Source organism: Aquarana catesbeiana, linkage group LG08 (genome assembly GCF_042186555.1).
Source record: "Aquarana catesbeiana isolate 2022-GZ linkage group LG08, ASM4218655v1, whole genome shotgun sequence".
Lineage (NCBI taxonomy): Eukaryota > Metazoa > Chordata > Amphibia > Anura > Ranidae > Aquarana > Aquarana catesbeiana.
Window position 1 is genome coordinate 52,666,615 of NC_133331.1, and position 25,024 is coordinate 52,691,638.

The window sequence follows — 25,024 nt, forward strand, 5'->3', positions numbered from 1 at the left end:
GCTTTAAAATATTATACTTTGGTCCTGGCTACCTGGGGATCAGGATTAAAATAAATCTAGACCTACTAAAAAGTATCTTAATGACATCTCACAGTTTATCAAAGTAAAAACTTCAAAGCAATAACTTTCAGTCTATGCATTATTTCTGGATGAAAAGTAAAAAATTATATATGTCCGAACATTGGCAAAAGCACTGGCCTTGAAGCTAAATTTAATCTAAAAATAAAAACATTAAAAAAATTTATAAACCGGAATAATAATACAGATTGATGACATCAGTAAATATATAATACATATTGGACATTGATATATATGAGAATATAAAGAGTTGCCAGTGAGGGATTTGGAGACGATCTGGAACTCCAAAGGGATGTCTAATAAATAAACATGACTGACTGGCCGTTTAAGCCGCCAATTTAATACAAATCAAGTCTGCAGCGCATTTGTGGATGTCAAATAATTCAGAGTCTTCCCTTGAAGTGGAGAGATGTTGGCTGTCAGTGTCGGGATAAATATTTGTGCTCTTTGCCCTGGAGAGGGGCCCTCCTTGAGCTGCGTTTCCCATGTGGTTCCCAGCTGCGGAGATATGGGGAAGTTTGCAGAGTCACTGGCAGGTTCAGCTGTGATCTGACCATCTTGCAGCAGCATGATGGAGTCACTGGAACCTATAACATATCACCAGTCTGTTAACAACCCTGAAAATGGCACTCGTGGACCGCAGCGTAGAGCAGCAAGGTGAGAGGGGGCACCAAGCCTTACGTTTTACAAACTTTGATCATTTCCCTATTTTGTTTCCCTTTTCTGGCCACCTCTGGAAATTTGTGTCTCAGGGGGAGTTGAGAAGAGTCAGGATATTCTCTATAGGAGGGTATATTGAAGAAAATTAGGAGGCTTTCTATGGGAAGGAATGTTGAGAAGAGTCAGGAGACTTTCTATGGCAGGGGATGTTGAAAAGACTGAACAGACTCTCTATTGAAGGGAAAGTTGTGAAGAGTCAGGGTGCTGTTCATGAAAGGGGATGTTGAGAAGAGTCAGTAGGCTCTCAATGAGAGGGGATGTTGAGGAAAGTCAGTAGGCTCTCAATGAGAGGGGATGTTGAGAAAAGTCAGGAAAATCTCAATGCAAGGGGATGTTGAGAAGAGTCAACAGACTTTCTATGGGAGGGGATGTTGGGAAGAGTCAACAGACTTTCTATGGGAGGGGATGTTGAGAAGAGTCAACAGACTTTCTATGGGAGGGGATGTTGAGAAGAGTCAACAGACTTTCTATGGGAGAGGATGTTGAGAAGAATCAATAGGCTGGCAATGGGAGGGGGTGTTGAGAAGACTCAGGAGGCTGTCTGTGGGAGGCGGTGTTAAGAAGAGTGAGGAGGCTGTCTACGGGAGGGGATGTTGAGAAAAGTCAGGAGACTCTCTATGGGAGGGGGTATTGAGAAGAGTCAAGAGACTATCTATGGGAGGGGATGATAAAAAGACTGAAGAGACTCTCTATTGAAGGGAACTTGTGAAGAGTCAGGGTGCTGTTCATGAAAGGGGATGTTGAGAAGAGTCAGTAGGCTGTCTATAGGAGGGTATGTTGAGAAGAGTAAGTAGGCTGTCTATTGGAGGGGGTGTTGAGAAAAGTCAGGAGGCTGTCTATGGGAGAGGATTTTGAGAAGAGTCCAGAGACTCTCTATGGGAGGGGGTGTTGGGAAGCGTCAGGAGGCTGTCTATGGGAGAGGATTTTGAGAAGAGTCAAGAGACTATCTATGTGAGGGGATGTTGAAAAGAGTCAGGAGGCTATCTATGGGTGAGGATGTTGGGAATAGTCAGAAGGCTGTCTATGGGAGGGGATGTTCAGAAGAGTCAGGAGACTCTCTATGGGAGGGGGTGTTGAGAAGAGTCAAGAGACTATCTAAGACTATCTATGGGAGGGGATGATAAAAAGACTGAAGAGACTCTCTATTGAAGGGAACTTGTGAAGAGTCAGGGTGCTGTTCATGAAAGGGGATGTTGAGAAGAGTCGGTAGGCTGTCTATGGGAGGGGATGTTGAGAAGAGTAAGTAGGCTGTCTATTGGAGGGGGTGTTGAGAAAAGTCAGGAGGCTGTCTATGGGAGAGGATTTTGAGAAGAGTCCGGAGACTCTCTATGGGAGGGGGTGTTGGGAAGCGTCAGGAGGCTGTCTATGGGAGAGGATTTTGAAAAGAGTCCATAGACTATCTATGTGAGGGGATGTTGAAAAGAGTCAGGAGGCTATCTATGGGTGAGGATGTTGGGAATAGTCAGAAGGCTGTCTATGGGAGGGGATGTTCAGAAGAGTCAGGAGACTCTCTATGGGGGGGGGGGGTGTTGAGAAGAGTCAAGAGACTATCTACAAGAGGGAATGTTGAGAATAGTCAAGAGACTATCTATGTGAGGGAATGTTGAGAAGAGTCAGGAGGCTATCTATGGGTGAGGATGTTGAGAAGAGTCAGAAGGCTGTCTATGGGAGGGGATGTTGAGAAGAGTTAGGAGAATCTCTATGGGAGGGGGTGTTGAAAAGAGTCAAGAGACTATCTATGGGAGCGGATGTTTAGAAAAGTCAGGGGGCTGTCTATGGGAGGGGATGTTGAGAAGAGTCAGAAGTCTGTCTATGAGAGGCGAGGTTGAGAAGAGTCAAGAGACTATCCAATACACCATCCTACCATTAGTTCATACTAAAATAATCATATGACAAGAGGCGGAGCTTGTACAAAAGGTGTCATCATGCATATTGCATATGTCCAAGGGTACAATGGCTATATACAGCCTTGATCCTGAGTATAGAAGATGAACATCAATGGCAGCAATGGCCTTAGAGAATCGCAATCGACAGTTATGTACTGGATGGAGTGAAACATTACCAAAGCATGCATTCAGCTAAAAAGATTTCGCAGCATGCAGCAAACCCTCATGAAAATCAGCTTTAATCTTTACTGCTCCACAGGAATAGAAATGGTTACTATGTTATCTCAGTGGCTCATGTGCCCATTCATTCAAAGCTTGAACACATATTTTGGTGCAATAATTTTATAAATAATAAGAAATGTATAATGTACTAGGTTTACATTTATAGGTTTTAAAGCTGTTTAACAAATATATTTGATATATGACATAGAATTCCTAAAGCACTGTGGGTTATCTGAAGAGAGACAGTACAGCAGAGCAGCTTACTTTGCAGTTCCCTTTGTTTAATTAAAACCTAGCTGTCTGATGAGGGAGGAGTCTCTGCTCTGACGGCTCATTGAGTTCTGAAGCTGAATTGGTGAAAATGAGACAAGAACCCCACCTGCTGCATGGATCGCAGATGGAAAAATATTATTATGCAGTATTTTCAATAAAGGAATACATACAGTATCTCACAAAAGTGAGTACACCCCTACTATTTGTGTAAATATTTTATATCTTTTTTTTTATGTGACCACACTAAAGAAATGACACTTTGCTATAATGTAAAGTAGTGAGTGTACAGCTTGTATAACAGTGTAAATTTGTTGTCCCCTCAAAATAACTCAACACACAGCCATTAATGTCTAAACCGCTGGCAACAAAGTGAGTACACCTCTAAGTGAAAATGACCAAATTGGCCTCAATTAGCCATTTTCCCTCCCCGGTGTCATGTGACTTGTTAGTGTTACAAGGTCTCAGGTGTGAATGGGAAATAGGTGTGTTAAATTTGGTGTTAGCGCTCTCACTCTCTTATACTGGTCACTGGAAGTTCAACATGGCACTTCATGGCAAAGAACTCTCTGATGATCTGAAAAAAAGAATTGTTGCTCTACATAAAGATTACCTAGGTATATAAGAAGATTGCCAGGACCCTGAAACTGAGCTGCAACATGGTTTACATTGGTTTAACAGGACAGGTTCCACTCAGAACAGGCCTCTCCATGGTCGACCAAAGCAGTTGAGTGCACGTGCTCAGCGTCATATCCAGAGGTTGCCTTTGAGAAATAGACGTATGAGTGCTGCCAGCATTGCTGTAGAGGTTGAAGGGGTGGGGGGTGAGCCTGTCGGTGCTCAGACCATACGCCACACACTGCATCAAATTGGTCTGCATGGCTGTCATCCCAGAAGGAAGCCTCTTCTAAAGATGATGCACAAGAAAGCCCACAGTTTGCTGAAGACAAGCAGACTAAGGACATGGATTACTGGAACCATGTCCTGTGGTCTGATGAGACCAAGATAAACTTATTTGGTTCAGATGGTGTCAAGCGTGTGTGGCGGCAACCAGGTGAGGAGTATAAAGACAAGTGTGTCTTGCCTACAGTCAAGCATGGTGGTGGGAGTGTCATGGTCTGAGGCTGCATGAGTTCTGCCGGCACTGGGGAGCTACAGTTCATTGAGGGAACCATGAATGCCAACATGTACTGTGACATACTGAAGCAGAGCATGATCCCCTCCCTTTGGGGACTGGGCTGCAGGGCAGTATTCCAACATGATAACGACCCCAAACACACCTCCAAGATGACCACTGGGTTGCTAAAGAAGCTGAGGGTAAAGGTGATGGACTGGCCAAGCATGTCTCCAGACCTAAAACCTATTCAGCATCTGTGGGGAATCCTCAAACGGAAGGTGGAGGAGCGCAAGGTCTCTAACATCCACCATCTCCGTGATGTCGTCATGGAGGAGTAGAAGAGGACTCCAGTGGCAACTCGTGAAGCTCTGGTGAACTCCATGCCCAAGAGGGTTAAGGCAGTGCTGGAAAATAATGGTGGCCACACAAAATATTGATACTTTGGGTCCAATTTGGACATTTTCACTGAGGGGTGCACTTTTGTTGCCAGCGGTTTAGACATTAATGGCTGTGTGTTGAGTTATTTTGAGGGGACAGCAAATTTACACTGTTATACAAGTTGTACACTCACTACTTTACATTGTAGCAAAGTGTCATTTCTTCAGTGTTGTCACATGAAAAAATATAATAAAATATTTACAAAAACGTGAGGGGTGTACTCACTTTTGTGAGATACTGAATTCAAAAAAATATATAATTTATTCCTGACCATAATGTACAAAACTGTTTCCACTTATCCTTCAAGACCAGCCAACCTGTTGAATATTTATCACATTTTGTGGAAATGACCAATCAGAATCCTCCTGTGGGTGCAGCTGTTATCACTTCCCTCTAAGTTGTCTCTTCTGTTTCCTGCAGGTTCCACGGTCTGGCATCCCGACTGTAAGCAAAGCACCAAGGCAGAGGAGAAGTTGCGGGTAAGTGGCCTCCCGTCCTTGACGACATGTATTTCATACCTCTGTGAGGAGGACATACATTTATTCAATACTAAACTCATAAAACAAAACCTCAGAGGGACATTTAGAAGACCGATGGCCATGTTGCAATGTTAACTATAGGGGTAACATACACTTTAAATTATTTTCTGTAAAATTCTCATAAATTAATAAAATCTGTGAAATTATTGGAAGCAATTATTTTACAGAGCTTTATACATCAGCCCATGTATGATTTCTGTTGAGTTTCCCACGACAGAGTTGTTTTGAAATATTGTGACTTTATAGAAGCTCTTGGAGGCCTGCTGTGGATTGTTTCATATTATCTGTGAGTCTCCGGCTGGCTCGCCAATAATCGGCCGTGACCTCTTTACTGACCAGCTCAGAGTGTGGAAACTCTGAGAGGTTGGTTCAGAGCCACAATGAAAGTGATCATTCTGCTCTGATCTTGGCTGCTCTGCAGAACTAAAGAATGTTTTGTTCTGGAAAATCACATAATTATTTATTGTTATTGATATCAGGACTTGGGTGTGTTCGAGGCAAATCTTAATGTCAGGGCCTTACCCATAGAGCTTCAACTGACCATACATGAATCGAACTTGAATCGGCTGAAATTCACTGCATTAGTGGCCCTTTTGGCACTACCCAGGCTCAACAAGTAGATTTTTCAATCAACTATTGTGAAAGAAGCTAGGAGAAAACAGTTAAACGAACAATGCATGCATCCAATTAGGATGAAGGAGCAGAGTCCTCCAGCAGTGCAGAGTATTTCAGGAGAGGGGAGTTAGATAAAGGAAGGAGCCGAGTCCTCCAGCAGTGCAGAGTATTTCAGGAAAGAGAGTTAGAAGAAGGAGCAGAGTCCTCCAGCAGTGCAGAGTATTTCATGAGAGGAGAGTTAGAAGGAGAAGCAGAGCACTTTAGCAGAGCAGAGTATTTCGGGAGAGGAGTGTAAGATACAGGAAGGATCAGAGTCCTCAAGCAGTGCAGAGTATTTCAGGAGAGGAGAGTTGGATAGAGGAAGAAGCAGAGTCCTCCAGCAGGGCAGACTATTTCAGGAGAGGAGAGTTGGATAAAGGAAGTAACAGAGACCTCCAGCATATCAGAGTATTTCAGGAGAGGAGAGTTAGATAGAGGAAGGAGCAGAGTCCTCCAGCAGGGCAGAGTATTTCAGGAGAGGAGAGTTAGATAGAGGAAGGAGCAGAGTCCTCCAGCAGAGCAGAGTATTTCAGGAGAGGAGAGTTAGATAGAGGAAGGAGCAGAGTCCTCCAGCAGGGCAGAGTATTTCAGGAGAGGAGAGTTAGATAGAGGAAGAAGCAGAGTCCTCCAGCAGTGCAGAGTATTTCAGGAGAGGAGAGTTAGATAGAGGAAGGAGCAGAGTCCTCCAGCAGGGCAGAGTATTTCAGGAGAGGAGAGTTAGAGGAAGGAGCAGAGTCCTCCAGCAGATCAGAGTATTTCAGGAGAGGAGAGTTAGATAGAGGAAGCAGCAGAGTCCTCCAGCAGATCAGAGTATTTCAGGAGAGGAGAGTTAGATAGAGGAAGGAGCAGAGTCCTCCAGCAGAGCAGAGTATTTCAGAATCAGTATCCTGTCATACCTTCTGGATGAGTTTGAAGTCATGTCTCTATATTAATGTGCTGAGAATTGTAGTGCAGTTCAGCCTGCGACTCCACAATACACATTCAGTTACATCTCGTGTCTCTGCAGCGATTACCTCCCTTATTTCCGAGGTTCAGACAGAGGAAGGTATTGTGTTATTATCTGGTGACATAACTCTATTTCAGCCTCTTTATAATTAACATCACTGTGTGACACCCTCCGGGGTCCCGTCTCGGCCTTTGGGGATATTTGATTGATTCACGAGTTGTGTTTTGCTGTCTGTGAATTCACTTGTCACTCCCTGACCTGCAGCACTGACACCGCACACCGACTCACCATCTGTTTTTTTTTTTTTTTGCTATTTTTGTTTACAAGACAAATATACAGAGACCTGAGAGAACATATAATATTATCAATTTTCCATTATTATTAATATTAATGAGCTCCTTGTGTTTACTTGTGCATGTTTCATAGAAATACTATGACATGGGCTTGTATATACAATCAGAAAAAAAAATATATAGGGTCACCCAGAGCCAAGGTAGACCACCCTCTAATCAAAAACCTTTATAGACAAGTAATGCCACTGATGGGGATACTCAGCTGGATGAATCAAATGTTATCAATAAAATAAAAAATATAAAAAGAAAAACAATACTTAGAAAATACACTAAGGAAAAAATCAAGTTACATCAATATAAAAAAGAAGAAAAACAAACAGAATAAAAAAGAGAAAGTGTACTTTCACACAGGCGTCCAGGGGGCGGTAAAAATAGGCGACTGAGCCATGGTTTTACACACACCTCCCAGCCCTCCATCCAAACTCTAAAGTGCCTGAAATGGCTGTACACGTGCCACAGCCATGGCATTCTTAACATGCAGAGTTTGACAGGCGGCACCACCTGTCAAAATTGCCCATTGAGATTAATGGGGCTGCACCGCAATTGCAAGCCAAATAGATTTTCAGTTGCGGCACAGTTATGCAATGTAAAAATTGACATTCGCCAATCTAAAAAAAGTAAAAAAGAAGAAAAAAAAAATCACACATCAGGAGGTGACAGTAGAGACTCCTGAATGCCTGTCAGCTGCTGCTCTATCACCTTCTGAAAAGTGATCCAATGTAAATCGCATTTCAAGCGGTGGTAAGCTTACGTTTTGTCTAAAAGAACCCAAAAAGATATATAGGGGCAGAAAAAAATGGTTCAAAACAATTAAAACCTATTAAGTGCAACTCAGTTTTTAATTGTATTTAACAATTTTGACTGGCCTTGTATACTTTTATCCCCCTTTTCTCCCTTTTGTTTTTATATTTTGTTGATTATTATATTGATGTAACTTAATTTCTTTTTTCTGCATTTGTTTTCTATGTTATAAATATTTGTTATTTTTTACATTATATGGATTAATAATTTCTGATTTGTTTAAAACGTTTGGGTCATCCAGTGGAGTATCCCTATTAGTGCTGTTTCAAAGTTGTGCGACTCTGAAGCCGCCCCGTACAGCGCAACTTGCAAACGACTTCTGTAATAAAAGTCAATGTAAGCCGCTCCAAAGCCACCCCCAAGTAGTACAGGAAACTTTTTCTAAGTCGGGGTGACTTGAGTCACTCTGATTAGAATGGTTCCATTACAGTGCATGGAGCGCGACTTGTCATATGGCTAAGTCGTCTGACAGGTCGCCTAAGTGTGAACTGGGACTTAGGGGTAATGTTTATATGAAAAAATATATATAAATGAGGCTCCATTTTCACATCCAGGGCGCTGTATATATAGAAACGTTTTTCACACTTGATACAGTAAACTTCCACAAGCAGTATAGGTTCATGTTCAGTTGGCTGTTGCTGGTTCCAAAGCATGCTGGAACTTGTGGTACATGGTTAGCTTCAAGGCTATGTTCTCCACCAGCCCGCTGTTTATTATGTAACATGTTACCTTTTTTCTCATGAATCATCTGGGTGGTTCCATAGTGAAATATATATTGTCAGCATTACATCAAACCATTGGAGACTTGTAGAACCAGATGGATGAGTAGAGAAAGTGTTTCCTAATTCTATAACTCTGACCTGTACCCAGAAAGTGAATTCATACAGTGAACACAGCAACCCCCGGAGTCACCTCCTTGAATCTGATGGCTCAGGTGAGGATGAAGCAGCATGAACCCTTCCAGACTTGTTATTGCACACAGATTTTTAGGCTTCTTAGAAAATCTCCCTGTGACGTGACATACCTCCCTTCTTAATGGAGGTATTAAAAAGTCGGCATGAATACAATCCTGACATATCACAACATACAGAAACAATATCATTGTTCAGAAAATCTCCAGGCAGGAGGAAGCATTTCCTCAGTCTTCTCTCCAGCAGTGATCAGACTGAAACATTGTAACTTCAAGATCACAAGGTGAGAGGCTGCAACAGGGGGCTAAATAGGTGTCAGACACTCATGAATACAGAGAATTGCACAGGCCTCATGATGGGGTTGGGGTAGGTAAACAAGAAGCACCTGCAGGTCCCAATGCTTTGAACAATATTAAAGTGATTGTAAACCGTCACCTTGTAAACAAACCCTGTATTTGGCTCCATCCATCTTCCCATCGACCCTGACCAGCTTCCCTGTCCCTGCTGAAGAAAAGCATTCCCACAACATGATGTGGCCACCACCATGTTTCACAGTAGGGATGGTGTGTTCAGGGTGATGTGCAGTGTTAGTTTTCCGACACACGTAGTGTTTTGTTTTTAGGCCAAAAAGTAAAATTTTGGTCTCATCTGACCAGAGCACCTTCTTTGTTTGCTGTGTCCCCCACATGGCTTCTTGTGAAATACTGCAAGAGGGACTTCTTATGGCTTTCTTTTAACAATGGCTTTCTTCTTGCCACTCTCAATAAATGCCAGATTTGTGGAGAACATGACTAATAGTTGTCCTGTGGACAGATTCTCCCACCTGAGCTGTGGATCTCTACAGCTCCTCCAGAGTTACCATGGACCTCTTGGCTGCTTCTCTGATTAATACTCTCCTTGCCCGGCCTGTCAGTTTAGGTGGACGGCCATGTCTTGGTAGGTTTGCAGTTGTGCCATACTCTTTCCATTTTCGGATGATGGATTGAACAGTGCTCCATGAGATGTTCAAAGCTTGGGATATTTTTTTACAACCTAACCCCGCTTTAAACTTATCCACAACTTTATCCCTGACCTGTCTGGTGTGCTCCTTGGTCTTCACGATGTTGTTTGTGCACTAAAGTTCTCTAACAAACCTCCGAGGGCTTCACAGAACAGCTGTATTTATACTGAGAATAAATTATACACAGGTGGACTCTTATTACTAATTAGGGGACTTCTGAAGGCAATTGGTTACACTAGATTTTAGTTAGGTGTATCAAAGTAAAGGGGGCTGAATACAAATGCACGCCACACTTTTCAGATATTTATTTTTTAAAAATGTTGAAACTCATTTATTATTTTCCTTCCACTTCACAATTACGTGCCACTTTGTGTTGGTCTATCACATAAAATCCCAATAAAATACATTTACGTTTTTGGTTGTAACATGACAAAATGTGGAAAATGTCAAGGGGTATGAATACTTTTTCAAGACACTGTAGAAGCCACGCCACATCTTGGGTATTAAAGCCCACCCAAAGGGCCACCAGGAGGTGGTGTTAAGGAGTAAAGCTTTGTTGGGAGTGGAGGGAAAAAGTGCAGAAAGACCCCTTTCATACTGGGACGTTTTTCAGGCGGAGAACCTGTTGTGGTCAGAGGTAGAGGGGAAGCTTTCACCACTTAGGTGCCAACCACCTTTACCAGGGACCACAGTGAGTAACTTAAGCAAGTACCGGAGCAACATTCTCAACGAACGGACGCGGTGGAGAATCGGAAAACTTCAGGCGGTGATCAAGTCAGGGACCCAACCAGCGGAGGTGATGCTTGCAGAACAGCCTTGAAACATTTTGAGATTTAATCGCCATCAGGATGCGATTCGAAACCCCCCCATTAACCCCTCCCCCCACATCATTCACCCCAACTTCCACATCATTCACCTTGCATTCTGCACCAGCCACTCTCATTCCCTTTCTCTTCCCACCTCCCCCTCCACCATCATCCAATCCATCCCTCGCTCCACCTCTCGGTGTTTGCCGACCTCCAGCTGCACTTCTGCCACGCCGAGGAGGAGGGGTTGGCACCACCATACACGCTGGTCCAGCACCCTCCACTGCCTTCACTACACTAGGAGAAGCAATAGGTGCAGACACAGACTTGACAACCACACTTTCTGACACTGACTGAAAAACACCTCCCCTGCAGTCCCAGTGAGAAAGCCCGAGTGCTTTCACACTGGGATGCTGCGCTGGCAGGATGTTAACAAATGTCCTGCAAGAAGCATCTTATGGGCGGTGAAGGAGTGGTGTATACATCGCTCCTCCACCGCTCCTGTCCATTGAAATGAATAGTCACTGTTGCCGAAGCTCCTGCAGAGCGCCTACAGGGGCGCATTTAACCCTTTATTCGGCCGCTAGCGGGGGTTAAAAACTCCCCGCTAGCAGCCGAATAGCACAGCTAAAATGACGGTAAAGCGCAGCTAAGACTAGCAGCGTTTTACCATCAATGCCCGCCTGCTCCAGTGTGAAAGCAGCCTAACTCACAGCATCCAATCATTATTTGGTTTGCTCCCGTCAGATTGGTGTAAGATAAGCTCTGATAGGTTCATGCATAACAGGTTGTATTGAAGAATCCTGGTTGTGTTCCTTTTTTACCTCTCCTATTGCTTTTTACATATCTTATGATGTCATCGGCTGCTATTGTCGCAGGCAATTAAAAGTGACATCATGTCCCGGACCCGCCGGCTGGGTAAACACCTGCAGCCCTGGATGTGTCGGGGGGCATTAAGCCGTTTCTCGCCATGCAGTCCAGATCGCTGCAGACAGAATCTCGGCACAGAAACATGTTAGAGACGGAGAATTGTACAACCTGACACAGCACATTATATTTCCTATCCATTCCAAGTTCTCCGGCAGACGAAATTTTACCTTCAGGCTAAAACTATTGCAGGCAGAACATTTTCCACCAACAGTAGTCTGGAGTCTGTTTACACAACTCAAAGGTTACAGGGGGCCACATTGTGTCTCTAGGGGCCACATTGCCTCTATTGCCCACAAGTCTTCATGTCAGGGGAAAAAGTAACTTGTATCCTTCTTAGATCTCTCTGAGGTCCTATTCCATTTAACCACTTGTCTACCGGGGCAGGTTTTTAATTTTGTGCACACATGTTAGAATCTGCATTTTTTATTACAAATTACTGTATACCCCACCATAGGTATATATTTTATTACAGCAGAGGCCCTTGAAAAGAAAATGGTGGCAGTTGCAAAATCTGAGCTGTCCTATCAATTTGGCATTTTCAGTGCTGCAGCAACATGCAGGGGGCTGGGCTGGACTCTTTACCCCAACAAAGTTTAGTGCACAGTTGAGAATTTACCCTTATGCCGCGTACACACAATCGGACTTTACGGCATACTTGGTCTCGCGTACTGGATTTCGTCGGACAATTCGATCGTGTGTGGGCTCCAGCGGACTTTGTTTTCTCAAAAGTTTGACGGACTTAGATTTGAAACATGTTTCAAATCTGTCCGACGGACTCGAGTCCGGTCGAAAAGTCCGCTCGTCTGTATACTAGTCCAACGGACAAAAACCGACGCTAGGGTAGCTATTGGCTACTGGCTATGAACTTCCTTATTTTAGTCCGGTCGTATGTCATCACGTACGAATCCGTCGGACTTTGGTTGATCGTGTGTAGGCAAGTCCGTTCGTTCAGAAAGTCCGTCGAAAAGTACGCCGGACAAAGTCTGCCGTAAAGTCCGATCGTGTGTACGTGGCATTAGTGTGTCTGTTTCATGTGAGGTCTGCTTTAAAATAAACCTAGGCAAAACTTATTTTTTTCATGTTGGATAGAGTAAGGGAGGGTTATAACCCCTGTAAGATATTTTTTGGCCATCTGTGTCCCATTGCGGAGATTTCCCTTCATTTACTGTCCCGCAACCACAACAGGAAGTGAAAGGAAATCCCTTGGGGAACCCCAGGTCACCAGAACTAGTGTCCCCATTGGAAGATTTCCCTCAATTACTTTTCTGGGGAAAACCCCAAATTTTGAATTTTTTTGTTACTTTCACTTTCAATGATAATGGTAAACCGGACAGATAGAGAGGGTGAATCTTCTTAATGGGGACACAGCAATAAAAACCGACACGGGTTTAAAACATGACACTCTTTAACTCTTCTTTTTCTTGTTTTGCAGCCCACAAGGTCATCTTCTGAAAGTGTTTATTCCCGGCCTGGATCCAGTATACCGGGCTCCCCGGGCCACACCATCTGTGTAAGTAGTTTCTGTTAGGGACTTTTATGGTCAGAGAGTCCTGCCGAGAGCGCCAGCAGGCTAACATAGCAAATGACAGGCAGAGAATAGCACCCTACACCAGCCATTCTCAACCCTGTGGTTCCTCTATAGGTCTTTATGGGTTCCTTGAGCTGTGGTTGAGTCACCTCCCATTTAATGGTGCTTGGGTGGTCCTAGGGGCAAGACCATTTAGTAGAGCCAGCTGAATAGCACCAAAAAACTTTTTAGTTATGTAAGGAGCATTCTTCCCACTGATCACTAATGTAAAGAGTATTCTTCCCACTGACTACCAATGTAAGGAGAATTCTTCCCACTGACCACCAATGTAAGGAGCATTCTTCCCACTGACCACCAATGTAAGGAGCATTCTTCCCACTGACCACCAATGTAAGGAGCATTCTTCCCACTGACCACCAATGTAAGGCGACGTTCTTCCCACTGACCACCAATGTAAGGGCACATTCTTCCCACTGACCACCAATGTAAGGGGCATTCTTCACACTAACCACCAATGTAAGGGCACATTCTTCCCACTGACCACCAATGTAAGGGCACATTCTTCCCACTGATCACCAATGTAAGGGGCATTCTTCACACTGACCACCAATGTAAGGAGCATTCTTCCTACAGACCACCAATGTAAGGAGCATTCTGACCACCAATGTAAGGGGACAGTCTATCGGCAGAATCATGTTTCTAAGAAACCCATGCTCACATCACTGCCAGATTTCACTACAATGGTGCACACTGCACTGGCATTACTCTGCAATCATTCACTAGATTGTCTCTTAGTGATCACATGACTTTATCATATTGTCAGTGTTCACTATAGTGGCTGTGTCTCTGAGTGATCACATGACAATATCCCAGTGTCAGCTTTCACTACATTGGCCAATGTGATCTTATGCCAGTTCCATGACAATTTTCACTGCTTTGGTTCTGAAGGATCAAATGAAGTTATCACTGTGTCAGCTTCCACTACAATATCCAAAATAGTCCTACTGTATGCCACACTGCCAGTTTTTACAACACTAGCTCTGAAGGATCACAGGGTGACATATGGCCACTTTTCGCTGCATTGGTTTTGAGGGATCATATTGCAGACATGTATGACCCTACAGTGGTGTTCTTCTTCTCTCCAGGCTAAAGTGGATGATGAGATCCTGGATTACAAGGACCTCGCCGCCATCCCCAAAGTAAAAGCCATCTATGACATTGAACGCCCAGACCTCATCACCTACGAATCCTTCTATACGTCCACTTATGAAGACCGCCAGGACAGGCAGAGTGTGGGTGAGGTATGTGGGCTCTTCTATTAACAGTGTATACTGGAGTAAAAAACGAAAACATGAGGAGCCAGACAAATTCTGTAGCATTTCTTCGGAATGAGCCAAATCTAGGTGAACTTGTTTTTAACTCATTATCTTCACTTGAAAAAGAAAGATAACTACAGAATATCTACTTAATATGGGTACACATGTATCAAAATTCAGACAGTTCAGCAGAAACCATCTGAATTTCCATCTGTGTGTAGCTCTGTCTGTTCAACAGAAGCCAATCGCCCAGGTTCTGTTGAACGGTCCTGCTTGAAAACCAGCATTCAATCAGCCACTGCAGCCAATGGCTGCAGTGCTGATCAGTATAGAGGAGCCCCTTTCTGTCAGAATACAGTAGCGCAGCGGGGGGAGATGCCTGCATAACCACAACACTTGTGTGGATGCAGAAATCTGTGATTTGTTTTTTTTTAAACTCGCTGATTGAACATAAAAATAACAATAAAAAATCAGTCCATACCCATCTTTAAACTTCACTACCCACCTTGCCATCTGATTGTATAATCTGTTTTAGGATTACTAACAGCCATGTAGATGTTAAATATAACCCGGATTAATAATCTAAACAGGCCCCCCACGCTATAGTACATCTATTGGTGGCCACACACATATGGATATTTAAAGCCAAACTCAAGGATATCTTTTTTCCATATTTCCATTGATCCATCTTGACTTGATTTTAATCTCTTCATATATGATATCGGAAGGGTGCTGACTATACTGAAAATCACTGTAGTATCTGTGATACATACAGTGATAGTGGTGATCTTCCAGGTGCTGCTCCAGTGGCTTCCCCTCTGCACGCTGACCACATGGGATGCTCAATCTACACTACTGCCATTTGTAGAACACTTTGAATTTCTTTCAGTGAATACAAGGTATTTTCTGATTGGACAAGGTGGAGGAGAGAAGGAGATGACGTCACAATCTCTTCAACATCCAATCAGAGAACACCTTGTATAATTGAAAAATACAAGGCATTCTCTGATTGAACAAGGTGGAGAGGAGGGGTGGATGACAACACAATAGACTGTAAGCTCCATGAGCAGAGCCCTCCTGTTCCTACTGTATTGAACTGTATTGTAATTGGTCTGTCCCCCCTCTACACTCTAAAGTGCTGCGCAAACTGTTGGCACTATATAAATCCTGTAAAATAATAATAATAATAATAATAATAACAACCTCTACCTCGCCCAATCAGGGATTACTTTCACTGCAAAAATACAAGGTGTTTTCGTAATGGCTGCAGGGGGTCACTGTCCCAACACTAACCCATTGAGAGAATGTCTTTGTATTTTTTATTTCAAATGAACACACCATGTTCTCTGATTGGATGGGGTGGAGATTGTGATGTCATCGGCCTCTTATCAACTTGTCCAATCAGAGAACATCTTTTTTTCAATTAAAAAAATACAAAGCATTCTGTACATGGCAGCAGTGCCAAGTGAGCGCCCCCCTTTGGTCAAAGTGCAGAGTGATAGACAGTGGAGTAGCACCTGGAAGATTACTACTATCATTGTATGATGCGTGGACTACAACAGTAATTTTTAGCATCCCTCTGGATATTCCAGAAGGATACTTGCATTGAACCAAGCTGGACTAATATAAGTACAAACAAATAATTTCTGGAGTTCCACTTTAATCAATCATTCAGTGTGACTTAATCACAAACCAAATTATGAAATAATATAACTAGACTGACTTATAATATAGGTAACCTATCATAACCATATAATACAGAATAGGGGACTTTATCCTACACAAAATAATAATAATGTATAACAAAATATTACAAACTTTTGCTTAGAAAAATTGCTGTTCTCCCAGGCCAGTCTGTGTTGTTAACATGTTTAAGATGGCCTTACACCACTCCACAAGCCATGCCTTCTGACATGTTTTGCCCCACCCACCATAGAGTGACCTCTGTGACTAAGCCCCAGTGAGTGGGGCAAAACATGTCAGAAGGCATGGCTTGTGGAGTGGTGTAAGGCCATCTTAAACATGTTAACAACATGGACTGGGAGAGCAGCGATTTTTGTGAGCATACTACACACTACCGGATGGAGATTTTTCATGCCGGCACCCCATTCCTGAGCACCAGCAGGCAGAAGGACAATATATATCTTCCTTTTTTGCTTAGAGCGGCACTACACGTATAAGCATGTTAAAATATTGAATATTATTTCTGTTCACATAAATTGTTCTTAAAATCACAGATTGCAAAACTGCATGCCATTAAATGTGTTTTTTTTTATTTATTACATCTGCACTTATGTTAATAATATAACCTCCAGCTATCTCATAACCTTCTATTTGGCTGAATTATATCTAATTGCTGGTATCACATACGGTAAGTAAGTATACAATTAGATATAATTGATTCGGCTAGATAGGAGGTTATGAGATAGTCGGGGGTTATGTCATTGATTTATTTGCAGGAATAAAAGGAAGAACATGTAATGGCACGCAGCTTTGTCATCTGCGATTTTAAACCAATTTTAGTGAACAAAAATAAAATATGCGTATTTTATACAGTATATTTTGAAAGGTATATTCAAAATTTGGCATCTTTGTTGTCCCATATTTTATGTTGTATGGTGATGACTAATCACAAAGCAGACACTCTCTGTTTGATAGTGTTAGAGCACATGTCCATTTTTAACAGGTGCTGGCAACCCAAAAACGCATCAGAAAAGCACAGGAAACGGATATGAAACACAGCAAAATCACTGTAAAAACGCATGTGTTTTTACCATGATTTTGCGACAGACCAGTGTGAAAGGGCCCTAAATCAGTAGTCTCCGTCTCCAGACATTCAAATAGCTGTACTAAAGAACCAAATGTAATACAGATCGATTACATGATATTTTTTAAACTATATATCAAAATCTTTTCTATTAGCATGGTTAGAGTAGACAAGGGGCAAAACCCCCAGTCCCCTTTTATACTTACCTGAGCCCAATCTTGATCCAGCAATGTTCAAGAAAGCAGCGGCTCTCTCTGCTCTCTCCCTCCTCATAGGCTCAGAGATAGCAGTGGGAGCCATTGGCTCCTGCTGTTGTCAATCGCAGTCAGTGAGCAGAGAGAGTGAGGCAGGATAGAGCCTCGCTGTGTGTGTTTATGTACACACAGAGCGCAGCTAGGGATCGAGCATTTACCAGGGGGGAGTAGCCAAGAACCCCAGAAGAGGATCTGGGCTGCTCTGTGCAAAAATATTGCACAGGTAAATGTAACATGTTTGTTTTAAAAATAATAATAAAATTTGAACCTTTAAAAGAGATTGTACTAACCAAATGTAACGTGTGATCGGCTTTTAACTCTGAATTTGGTCTTTCTGCTTAATAGCAAATAGAGATGTATATATGTATTTAATTCACTATTCTTTTCCCTGCAGCAAATCGCTAAAATGTACTCCATAATTTTTGGGCATCAGAAGAACAATCTTTAATTTCTATTAAATTTAATTCATGTTTATTCATATTACTAAGAGGCCTATTTATAAGGACTGGGAAAGTATCTTGTTTTTGTTTGCCGCTAAACATCACTATTTGCCTTTTACCCCCCGATGTCACCCTGATGAAAATTCCTTCTCTGATTTGCCTCCACTAACAATAAATTGGACAATGTTTAGGGCGGAGGAAGTCATCAGCAATTTTTTTTGCAAGAAAATTCTTTAGAAACTGGCAAAATTGGTCTAAAATTGGGTAATTTTTACCCTTAATGTATTGGTGTAGAAGTCACTTGGCTCAGAAACCATAAAAACAGCTAAATATGACATCCTGCCTTTTATAAACAGGCCTCTCTGTGTTTAGTCCATGTAGTAAATACCGTGTACATTGGCAAATGTGACTAATGAGTGGTCACCTCTCACCAACAGAGTCCCAGAAGTGACAGGTCCTCATCAAACAACGAGAGTGTAAGTTGGGATAAGTAATGTCCAAAGATTTCATATTTAAAATTATAGGAAGAAATACATTTAGGAAACATTAGGATACTTTGCAGCGTTTGTTACAGCCAAAGTCTCCCATGGCTCCCGAATAACTATGTAGCACTCATCCCAGCAGCTGCAGTGGATTTTTAATGGGCTCTCCTGAGATTTTAATGGTGATTCGCCCTGTAGCTGCCCCCAACAGCATACCGACCCACAGACAGAACCTCAGTACCTTCAATCTTCTTTTTGCAATTTTTTTGGTTCAGTGGTCTCAGGTGTAGAAGGTTAGATGTACCTAAAAGTCATAGCAAAGATCCACCATACAGCAGGCCTCTCCAAGAATTCTTTAGGCCTAGACGGCAACTGTCCTTCTATGTCCAGGACCTTCTTAGATTATATAGATTACTTTGACCCCTGTCCATGGTCAGCTTTAAGTTCTTGCAGCCTTTGCCGCAGGCCAGTCTAGATTCTGTAGCCCCAGATGGGCAGCTACCTTTCTGCTTCTTAGGCCTCTGCCGCAGGCCATCTTACTGTAGGACTTTTCAGGCCTCTGGGGCAAGCCAGCTTGGGCACTGTAGGCCCAGACGGGCAGCTTGGGGAAAAAAAGCCTTCTTCACTTTAAGTTCCTCCTCCAGGTCTGGGAGGCCAAGGCTGGTTTTTCTAAATACCCATCTTCACCAGGCAAAGCCCATGAGGTCAGGACCATTGTGGAGCTACATCCTCTCAAAGCATCAGCCTGGGAGACAAGATTCCTAGTCCACTTCACTGGAGTAAGCCCCTCAGGGATTGACCAAGAAAGACTACATTTTCATAACCTCACTACATTGTAACTCTAAACCAGCCTTTCACACGTGCCAGGAATGTAACTGTTTTTTTAAACTGTTAAAACGATGGGTTTACTTCTGCTTTAAGCCTGGGTTCACACTGTAGCGATGTGGGAACCAGCACAATTCCATCACCGGTTCCCACATCGCATCTCTCCCGCAGAAAGTTCACAATGCCCTCTTCAAACCGCTGCGGGTGTCAATACAATGTTAATGACACCCCCGGATGGGTTCACAGATCGCAGTGCCAACTGTGGATTCGGACAGGAATCGGATCGCATAAGTGAGAATACCCATGTGATCCGATTCCAGTGCAGGAAAAAAAAGTCCCTGCACCTTTTTTGTGCAAATTCAATGCGAGTTTAGCCATACAACTGTATGGCTGAACTTGCATTGCACAGACATCGCATGTGATGGAGTCCCTACAAGAAAAATCCAGTTTGGGACATTATTTCCTGAGAAAGTTGTTCTATTTGTAATAGCAAAACAACAGAAGAGCAGAGCTAAAGAACAAAATGTTGGCCAACAGCCAATGAGATTCTATTTTTCTAAAGTCAGCTCACTAAATTCTGATTGGTTGGTTTGCCTTACTGGATGAGGCATATACAGGAGTACTTCATTAAATAGTGCATTGGGGCGCTATACGTGCAACATTCGTTGCGGTGTATTGGCAGCCCATTCATAATAAATGGGCTATCTTAACATTTGTAATAACGTGCAACATGTGTGCATTAACGCACCTCGACAGAATGCCTAAAGTCTGAATGAGCCCTATAAGTTATTGTCCTACAAAGTTTAGTTGATGTTGCACAGAACCTTCTGGCAGACAGGTGATAACAGCTGAGTTCTCGTCCTATCTGGTGCTGACTCAATGGTAACAGTTAGCAATTTAATTATTTTGTACGTAAAATCCGTTTCCTAGAAAGTTGTTCCTTTCTATTCTCCCGGATCAGCCGCTCCCCGAGCACGGGATGGGACATGATCATTCTGTTTATTCGCCGTTGGTTCTCGCCGGAAAATTCATTCCAGTTCATTATGCTGATGACACAATGACATTTGTAACGTTCTGGATTAATGAGAACGGTCAGGGAGAGGCGGCCATGCGGACGGCGCGGGACAATACCCGCTATGTGGGTCAGCATTCCTGCCCATTCATTGATGCCTCAAAGTTTAACTCCTTCTTCCGTACAATATAATACACCACGAATACAAAGTATAAATATTTTAGCATACAGCAAGTTTGTCTCCTTTTGGCCTCTGCAAAAAAGAAAACGATACGGAGTATATTTGAAGATAATTTTCTTGGCCGGTTTGAAAGAAGCTTCACAAGAACAGCTTAATTCCCCAAAATAACAAAATAAATATAGAAATAATAATCAGTATTAGTTTTTTGTAGGTAAGCAGGTTATGCTGCAACTTCTTTTGTTAAAGAACATTATGTTATACCTGAAGATTAATACCTCCCACAGCCAAGTATTATCCCCTAAAAAATGCAAGAAAATTTACAAGCCCAGACTGGATACACCCCGTCACACCGAACATCAATTTGCAGCACTCCACACTGACTGCAGTGCCATCTAGTGATTGTATAGAGACATGGAAGAATGACAGGAGAAAAAGAACAACTTTCCATTGAGTTCGACCCCTATAGATATTTAACATTTGGGGTTCAATTACCTCTTTAGACTTTGAGATATTACTAGATTCCTCTAGTAATAACTAAAGACCTATAGGGGAAATCAGGACCTCCTTCCCCCTGCTGGTGATCCCTCTAATGATAACTAAAGATCTCTATAGGGGAATTGGGATCTCCTTGCTCCTGCTGGTGATCCCTCTAGTGATAACTAAAGATCTCTATAGGAGAATCAGGATCTCCTTGCTCCTGCTGGTGATCCCTCTAGTGATAACTAAAGATCTCTATAGGGGAATCAGGATCTCCTTGCTCCTGCTGGTGATCCCTCTAGTGATAACTAAAGATCTCTATAGGGGAATCAGGAACTTCTTCCTTCTGGTGAAGTTCACGCTAGCAATAACTCAAGACCTATATAGACAAATCAGGACCTCCTTACTCCTGCTGGGGATCCCTTTGGCGATAACTAAAGATCTATATAGATATATCGGGATCTCCTTGTCCTGCTGGTGGCCATGCTAGCAATAACTAAAGATATATATTTAGGGGAATCAGGATCTCCTCCTCCTTATGTTGATCCCTCTAGTGATAACTAATAATCCCTATAGGGGAATCAGGACTCCTTCCTTCTCCTAGTGTTCCCACCAGTGATAACTAAAGATCTATATAGAGGAATCGGGACCTCCTCCTCTTTTCTGCTGGCAATTCCTCTTGTAATGATAATTAAAAATTTACAGTATATAGAAGAACTGGGACCTCTTTTCCCCTGGTGGTTTCTCTACTAGTAATAACTGCTGGTGACCACTGCAGTGATAACTAAAGATCTATATAGAGAAATCAGGACCTCCTTCCTCCTGCTGGTGACCCCTCCAGTGATAACTAAAGATCTATATAGAGGAGCAAGGAACTCCTCCTTCCTGCTGGTAATTCCTCTCGTAATGATAACTAAAGATCTATATAGAGGAGCGATGAACTCCTCCTTCTTGCTGGTAATTCCTCTCGTAATGATAACTAAAGATCTATATAGAGGAGCGATGAACTCCTCCTTCTTGCTGGTAATTCCTCTCGTAATGATAACTAAAGATCTATATAGAGGAACCAGGACCTTCTCCTTCCTGCTGGCAATTCTTCTCATAATGATAACTAAAGATCTACAGTATCTAGAGGAACTGGGACCTCCTTCCTCCTGGTGGTTTCTCTACTATTGATAACTAAAGATCTATATAGAGAAATCAGGATCTCCTTCCTCCTGCTGGAGATCCCTGTAGTGATACACCCCAGAATTGTATTTGCTTTCCCCTCTCTAGGTTGGCTAACACTTTCCTCCCAGTATTGTACTCCATCAGTGAATTCTTTTCTCTTAAGTGCATTAATTTGTATATAGAAACGTCAAAATGCAATTTCTAATACTTTGAACAATCTTCCAGCAATGCCAAATCACGTTTCATGTTACAAACACCTCCAGGAATAGTTACACTAATGCACATCTTTGTGTCATCTGCAAAAATACATTGGCAGAAATGTTTTGCAAAGATACAATGAGTGGATGGGAATTCACGTACTCTGCTTATATGAGTGTAAAAAATACCATATTTATCGGCGTATAACACGCACTTTTTTCCCCTTAAAATCGGGGAAATCGTGGGTGCGTGTTATACGCCGATCCCTGCTTTCTCTTGAGGGAAGAGGAGCGAGCGCCGCTGAATTACATAGAGCCTCGATCTCCTGTGTACCCGTCACTCCGTCACTCACAGCCACGCCTCCTGGCCCCGCATTGGGCCACTGTTCTGTCTATCATATGAGCAGGGCCAGGAGGCGTGGCTAAGAGTGACGGAGCGCCAGGTACACAGGAGATCGAGGCTCTGTGTAATTCAGCGGCGCTCGCTCCTCTTCCCTCAGAGACAGCAGGGATAATCCAACATTGGCGAGGCAGCAATGATGGGAAAGGCAAGGCTGCAGATGGGCACTGAACAGGCTGCATTGTTGGGCAATTTAATGGCTGCAGATGGGCACTGAACAGGATGCATTGTTGGGCAATTTAATGGCTGCAGATGGGCACTGAGCAGGGTGCATTGATGGGCAATTTAGAGGCTGCAGATTGGCACTGAACAGGGTACATTGATGAGCTGTGACCCTAATTTTGCTTCAAAGTTCTTTATTTAAAATGTAATGGGAAGTACACACGGTCGGACTTTTCAGCTACAAAAGTCCGACAGCCTGTCCGACAGACTTTCGACGGACTTTCGACGGACTTGCGGCGGACTTTCTAACGAACAGACTTGCCTACACACGATCACACAAAAGTCCGTCGAATTCTTACGTGATGACGTACACCGGACTAAAATAAGGAAGTTGATAGCCAGTAGCCAATAGCTGCCCTAGCGTGGGTTTTTGTCCGTCGGACTAGCATACAGACGAGCGGATTTTTCGACCGGACTCGAGTCCGTCGGAAAGATTTGAAGCATGTTTCAAATCTAAAGTCTGTCGGATTTGAGGCTGAAAAAGTCAGTTGAAAGTCCGGAGAAGCCCACACACGATCGGATTACCAGCCAGCTTTAGTCCGTCAGCGTCCGTTGGACTTTTGTAGACGAAAAGTCCGACCGTGTGTACGCGGCATAAGAATTGGGGTGCGTGTTATACACTGATAAATACGGTGGTAGTTGTTTTATTTTACACATGTTCCTGTAGTTACTCTTTTGCTTTTCTTTGATGTTTCTATCATTTGAAATGTCACTTGTTTTCCCTTTGTTCTTTACTATTATTGCTTCCGTATGTCTTAATCTCTGTTCTTTGCACTTAATCTAAAACTGGCCACAAACATGCAATTTGATTTACTATATTACAAATATGCCTTAAATCCTCTATTTATTGCTCAAATGGTTCCTTTGTAGGAGAGGAAAGTAGAACCATTTGACATCAACAGATGCACCTTTACCTACTTTGTGAGTTAGGTGCTGAATGCATCTATTCACATTAAATGGTCATAAGTTGTGATATAGAATTACTAAATGATGTAACGATATGACAAGGATCTACCTGGCTGGATATAAGTGAATTCTCTCTATATTCATTCTTTTAGATTATTGGAGAAATCTAGAGGAGATTGTACAATCAGATTGTACTGTGTATGGCCAGCTGAAGTGAACTTTCTTCTTTTTTAGGGATATGTCCAGATTGGTTATCCTGTAGTAACATTTTGATCCAGAAGACGGTCTCTTGCATGCTCCTTCATAACTAAACTGATGCTTTTATTTCTGATCTGTGATGTAACATTTAGTCTCGGCTCTTCCTTTTCTCCCGCTTGGGGCCAATCATGTAATCTCTATGGCTGTGTTCGCTTCCTGATGTTATATTGTTTTCGTTTCTTGCAGTCACCCAGGACCCTGTCCCCGACACCATCTGCAGAGGTGAGTCTTAAAATCTTTGAGCTCAAACACTAAGGGCAGATTTATGCCTTTGTGGCATGTTATGTCATGCGTTAATGTGCATTGCAGTAAGGCAGCCTGGAATGGGATACAAAGTGCCACAAAGTGAAAGGGACGAGAGCACAAAGAAGGTGAGTCTAGTAAATCGTTACTGCATAGACCAGTAGGTCACAGAAAAAAATCCAACACATTTCGAGATACTCCCGAAATACTAAATACTCCCCTTCATCAGGGCTTAGATGCTGAAAGTAAATAGGGGGAATACAGGACAACATGATGTAAAAGGAATGCCTGATATACATTGGTGCATAAAGCTGTACAACATAAATTGTGGGTGTATTTCCATGCCACGCAGGCACAGCCACAGCGTACTGCCGCCCATAGTAGTCAATAGCTGTACACTAGCTGTATGCAGGTATATGCCATACTTGCTTAAAGCAGTAATAAACCCAAAACCAAAAATGTTATATATTGCAGCTAACCAATCCTTAGATGTGGAAAAATGGAAAATACAACGCTCTATACAAAGATAAATCAAGCTAAAAAAAATAAGCAGCAGCTAACATGTGGGATACACACATAGAACAAATGAAAAACAAAAAAGTAAGCTGCACTAGGAAGTGCTAATAAATATAAAATACACCAGTAGATATCAAAATGGCGATAAGTGATCAAACG

General features: G+C 42.7%; 1 protein-coding gene across 1 annotated transcript in view; it reads left to right on the forward strand.

The window, feature by feature from the left end:
* ABLIM1 (actin binding LIM protein 1) overlaps nucleotides 1-25,024 on the forward strand; it is a 375,358-nt gene that overhangs the window by 254,672 nt on the left and 95,662 nt on the right. The window contains exons 8-11 of the mRNA XM_073595843.1: nucleotides 5,152-5,210; nucleotides 13,104-13,181; nucleotides 14,345-14,500; nucleotides 24,293-24,328. Coding sequence (XP_073451944.1) covers nucleotides 5,152-5,210; nucleotides 13,104-13,181; nucleotides 14,345-14,500; nucleotides 24,293-24,328 — 329 coding nt within the window. The remainder of the gene's footprint in view (nucleotides 1-5,151; nucleotides 5,211-13,103; nucleotides 13,182-14,344; nucleotides 14,501-24,292; nucleotides 24,329-25,024) is intronic.